This window comes from Apteryx rowi, unplaced genomic scaffold (genome assembly GCF_003343035.1).
Source record: "Apteryx rowi isolate R43461 unplaced genomic scaffold, aptRow1 scaffold_1773, whole genome shotgun sequence".
NCBI classification, from domain to species: domain Eukaryota; kingdom Metazoa; phylum Chordata; class Aves; order Apterygiformes; family Apterygidae; genus Apteryx; species Apteryx rowi.
In genome coordinates this window covers 2,990-8,506 of record NW_020448056.1, presented here as the reverse complement: position 1 = coordinate 8,506, position 5,517 = coordinate 2,990, and the positions used below count along the sequence as shown (strand labels likewise).

Below are 5,517 nucleotides of genomic sequence, written 5' to 3'. Positions count from 1 at the left end.
GGTGTTGATTCACAGCTCAGAAATAAGCTAGGTGCTCCGGAGCTCCCAAGAATTACAGCACAATAGGCCAGGCAGCCCAGAGCAGCCCCCATGTTCTGGAAGAAGCCCCGGAGACGATGGGAGTAGCTCTGGAAACCCTACAAGTGACCCAGAGTTGAGGGAATCACCACCATGAAAACCAGAGTAGCCCCCAAAGTGATGGGAACGGAGGCACCAAGGCCAGCCCCGGAGCAGCCCTCAGGGCATTGCTCTGGCCTCAGGAAGCTGCCCAGAGGACCCAGACAGCCACAGTGCCGTAAGAGGAGGCCCGGCGACAGGGCGTCGGGACACTGGGCTCTGCATCCTGCAGGGAGGCCGGTGAGCTGGTGAGCGTGGGCAGGTGCCGTAGCGGACAGAGCGCCCCGGGGACCCTTTAGCCGCCAAACTATGACTGTGAAAAAGGAAGCAAGTTGTTTTGGTGAGTCACGGTTAATAAACTTTTTATTTGCATTTTACAAGACCGTTCTTACATTCTCAATTAATTTGCCATTAAAGTGCTGAAAGGTTTTTTTTTTGTTGTTGTTTTTGTTTTTTAATTTGAGATACACTTGTTAACAGAAATTATAACAAATACCAGAAGAGTGGCCATCGCAAGTTTTTATGCCGCAACTGAGACGAGTTTTCTCTTATAATACAAATAATAAAACAAATGTATAGAGGCAACAAAGAACACATCAATAAAATCATGCCCAGTCATCTAGTGGCAATTTGCAATAATCTTTGAGACATACTTCCTGCACAAACTGGGTCAGCTACTTGCTCATTTAGCTGTCCTTTCAATCTCACTGCACAGCTCCTGAGGTTATTTGATATCATGCCCTTAAGCGACAAAACCATGGGAAATACTTGGATTATTTTTTCTACCTCATAATAGGAATTAAATTGACAATCTCAGTTGCATCTATATTTTACAGTGTTTTCAATATATCCATTTTTGTGACAGAAACTTAAGCCCCACAAATAAAAGCCAAGAAGATCATTAAAATGGAAAAAAGATTTCCATGAACCAAACACTGAAAATATTCAGTAAAAATGAAAAATATCAAAATAGCTTGCTAGTAAACTTAAGCTCTCAGCATTTCATGCACAAACCAAAGTCTCAAGCACAGAGAAGCTTCCAAATGCATTGGATGGACCATGCATCCATCCCACCTCTCCTCCCATCCCCGCCTCCCTTCTGACACCTTGATTCCTCTGTCACTCACCCATAAGCACTCCTCTGCCACACGGGCAGCACGGGATATGGCGTTTCCTGCCAGACCTCGCTCATTCTGTTGCTGAGGTTGAAAGTATCCCAAGCTACAAAATGTATATACAAACCCAGGAAGGGCTATCTATATACACAGGCACTTATGTACAGACACACTACTCTTTCTTTGTCGCAACCGTCAGCTCCACTGCAGGCATGCAGAAGCCACCCTTCGTGCCACTGTCATTGCTTGAGGAGGATGACAGGCGTGATTTTTTGGATGCTAATGAGACCCCGCTACCCTGCATCTTTCCCGTCTCATCATCGCTTCCCGTTACCTCATAAGAACCTTTAGTTTTTGACCCTATTCCCCCAAACGTTCCAAATTTCATTTTGGCCTGCTTCCCTTTGTCAGCACCTGAGCTGACATCAAGCTCCAGGGTTCCCGTGGGCGTTGAATGGGAAGAATGGTCATCACTGAAGGATGATGACCGATGACGTGTTTTCCTACTTTTAAAGAGGGAAAATTTCCCTTTGGCTGATGGGCCCTCTCCTCCATCTAGGTCACCCTCTGCAGACCCCAGGCTCACCTTGGAGCTCTTCAGATCTCCTTTTGATCCCGAAATGGACCCAGAAGCCTCTGGGGAGCCCGTGGCACTGCCACTCTTTCCCTTCTGTTTTGAAAAATTGAACTTCGGCATTTTAATTTTGGATTTTTTTAGTCTGATGTCTGGATCTTCCAACTCAAGCTCTACAGCACCGGCATGAAGGCTAGCGTCTGCCCGAGGGAACTCTACATCAACCCCTACCTCTCTGCCCTTCGCCTCAGGGTCTGAAAATGCAAATTTAGGCATTCTCAGCTTGGGGAACAATACTTTTCCTAGGCTACTTTCCAGGCTACCTTGTGAGACACTGGCACCAATGCTGGGACCTCCGATTCCTACCTTTGGTCCAGTAACATGAAAAGCACCCCCGCCAGCATTCACAGTAGGTGCCGACATGTTTCCAGAAAGGGTGGCGCTACCTTTGATCTTAGGCCCTTTTAAATTTACATTACAATCTGATGTGGAAAGTTTTGGCACAGACGCATCAAAGACAGGAGCGTCGAGGTGGACACCCACTCCAGACTTCTTAATGTCAATGCCGGGCACTTCCATTCCAATTTTTGGACCTTTGATTTCGCTGGCAACATCTATGTCAGCCTGTACGTTTGGTCCTTTCAACTTCAAATCGACATCATGCAAGGAAACACCAGGTGATTGCATTTGAAATTTAGGCACTTTCAATTCCACATCAGGTCCTCCCAACCCAACATCAACCCCTGAGCCCTTAAGGCCTCCTTTAGCTTGCGGTCCTTCAAGACTGATGCCCCTATCAGATCCCTCAACACAAGGGCTGGAAATGCCAAACTGGGGGATTTTGAGGGAAGGGAGCTTAATTGTGCCGCCCGGACCTTCAAAGCCAACATCTGGTGTGTCCACAGATACTTTGGGGGATTTAATGCCAGCAGAAACATCAAGATCTCCTTTCAACTTTGGTCCTTTCAGGTTTACATCAAAGTCTGGAACAGAAATGTCTGCCGAGGGCCTTTTGATGTCGACGCTTGGGATGCCGAGATCGACATTTGCACCTGGGGCTTTTATGTCTACCTCCATTTGTGGGATGGAGCATCCAACACCTCCTCTCATACTCAGATCAGGTCCCTCCACGGCGTGAGATTTAAACTTTGGCATTTTAAGCTTTCCTTCACAACCTCCAATGTCAACATCTGGTGCATCCAGGCTGACCTTTGGCCCTTCAGTGGAGCTCGAAACATCCAGATCTCCCTTTATTTTTGGTCTTTTCAGGTTTACATCAAAATCGGGTAGAGGGACTTTGGGTCCTTTTAGTTTTGTATCAACACCTCCGAGGCTTGCATCAGCTGAAGGGAGGCTCACGCTTCCTTCCAGCGTTGGGGCCGAGATGTCCAAGCTCGCATCAGGCCTTTCCAAACTGAGACCCGTTTTCCCCACCTTGGGCAATGAGACCTTGGGCAATTTTAGCTTTCCTTCCGGACCTTCCAGTTCTACTGCAGGAACACCGATTTCACCTTTTACTTTTGGTCCTTTCACACTTAGGTCAAGGTCTGGCACCGGGACCGAAGGAACAGAAGTGTCAATGGCAGGTCCTTTTAAGTCAACCTCGATTTTTGAGTCACCTACAACCACCTGCCCACTGGGAAGTTTGAGTTTTGGTTTCTTCAGACTCATGTCAGGAGCTTCGACATCCGTATTGAGACTCAGGCCTTTAACCTCACCTTTGACAGTTGACACAGAGACTTCTGGATCAGGCACTTTAAGTTCCCCTTCTATTTTTGGGACCGCCACAGAAGCATCCCCTCTGAATCTGTGTGATTTAAGATCAAATTCAACATCTGGGAAAGAGATCTTCCCAAACATGGGTTTCTTTCCTTTGGGGGACTTCACACTAACATCACCTTTTATTGTCACATCTGGACCAGCTACATTCACATCCAGATCTGGAGATTTCAAATTCGCATCGAGCTCTCCACCAGCGAGATTCACATCGAACGCACCTTTCTTTCCTTTAACTTTCGGACCACTCATATGAAGTTTAGGCATCTTGAATTTGCTCTTCTTACCTTTTCCAGAAATGCTGACATCGGGAGAGTCCACATTCAGTTCAGCCTCCGGGAAATCCACCTCTGCATCTGGAACCTTGATTTCTGCCTTCGGACTTTTCACCCCAAACCCAAACTTTGGTTTCTTAAGCTTGGGAAGTTTGACATTCGCCTCCAGGCCCTCAATATTCATATCGGGACCCTCAGCATCAACTTCAGGGCCTTTGACTCCAAATTCCGGGACTCTGATATCAACTTCAGGACCCTTCAGGTTACCTTCAGCTTTCGGAGATGTAATGTCAAAGCCTCCCTTTGTTTTATGGCCTTTCAAATTCAAGTCTATATCAGGCATTGAGATTTTAGGAACGGTTACATGCATTTCCGGCATCTTAAGTTTAGGACCTTTCAGTTTTCCTTCTGCACCTTCGACACTTACATCTGGGACACCGATATCTACCTTGGGACCTGAAAGGTCAACCTCTGTCTTTGGCAGGTTCATGTCCACCTCAGGGCCGTCCCCTTTAAAGCCAGGCATGCCGAACTTCGGCAGCTTCATTTTAGGTATTTTCAGTTTTCCCTCCGGACCATGAACATCAACCTCTGGGCCCTCAATATCTATTTTGGGGCCCTTAACATCAATTTCAGGAGCCTTCAAATCTGTCTCAAGTTTTGGACATGGAACGTCAACATTGCCTTTCAGCCTCGGTCCCTTTAGGTTCAGGTCTATGTCTGGCATGGAGATCTGGGGAGTCTTGACGTGCATGTCTGGCATCTTGAATTTGGGGCCTTTGAGCTTCCCCTCTGGCCCTTCAATGTTCATATCAGGAGCATCAATGTCTAGTTTGGGAGCTTTCACATCAATTTTGGGTGCTTTCAAATCTCCTTCAAAGGTGGGTCCAGAAACGTCTACATTTCCTTTCAGTTGAGGCCCCTTCACATTGAGGTCAACATCAGGGATAGAGATCTTAGGAGACTTGATGTGCATTTCAGGCATCTTAAATTTGGGACCTTTCAGTTTTCCTTCCATATTCAGATCAGGAGCCTCTATATCTATGTCAGGGCTGGCAATTTCAATGTCTCCCTTGGGCAGGTTCACATTCACATCTGCCCCCTCTCCTTTGAAGCCGGGCATTGCAAACTTGGGCATTTTGAATTTAGGCAGCTTGAATTTACCCTCTGGGCTGTCTATATCCACATCAGGGGCATCTATGTCTAATTTAGGACCTCCAATGTCAATTTCTGGGCCTTTCAGTTCACATTCCATTCCTGGCACCGACACGTCCAAGTCTCCTTTCGCTTTGGGGCCCTTCAGGTTCAGATCAAAGTCCGGCATGGAGATTTTGGGAGCTTTAAAGTGCATGTCCGGCATCTTAAACTTGGGGCCCTTCAGCTTCCCCTCAGGACCCTCAATGTCCACGTCAGGGGCCTCGATCTCAACTTTAGGGCTTTCCAGATCAGGTGCAGAAACCTCCACATCACCCTTCAGTTTGGGGCCCTTCAGGTTAAAGTCAACATCGGGCATGGAGATCTTGGGTGCCTTGAAGTGCATGTCAGGCATCTTAAACTTGGGGCCCTTCAGCTTCCCCTCCGGCCCTTCAATGTCCAGCTCTGGACCCTCGATATCCACCTTCGGACCTGAAACATCCAGGTCTCCTTTTGGCAGGTTCAC

The 5,517-nt window shown here is 47.3% G+C and overlaps 1 protein-coding gene across 1 annotated transcript in view; it reads right to left on the bottom strand.

Moving 5' to 3' along the window:
* Positions 1-462: 462 nt before the first annotated feature.
* Positions 463-5,517, bottom strand: part of LOC112963809 (neuroblast differentiation-associated protein AHNAK-like) — an 8,038-nt gene continuing 2,983 nt past the window's right edge. The window contains exon 2 of the mRNA XM_026061201.1: positions 463-5,517. Coding sequence (XP_025916986.1) covers positions 1,405-5,517 — 4,113 coding nt within the window. The 3' untranslated portion in view covers positions 463-1,404.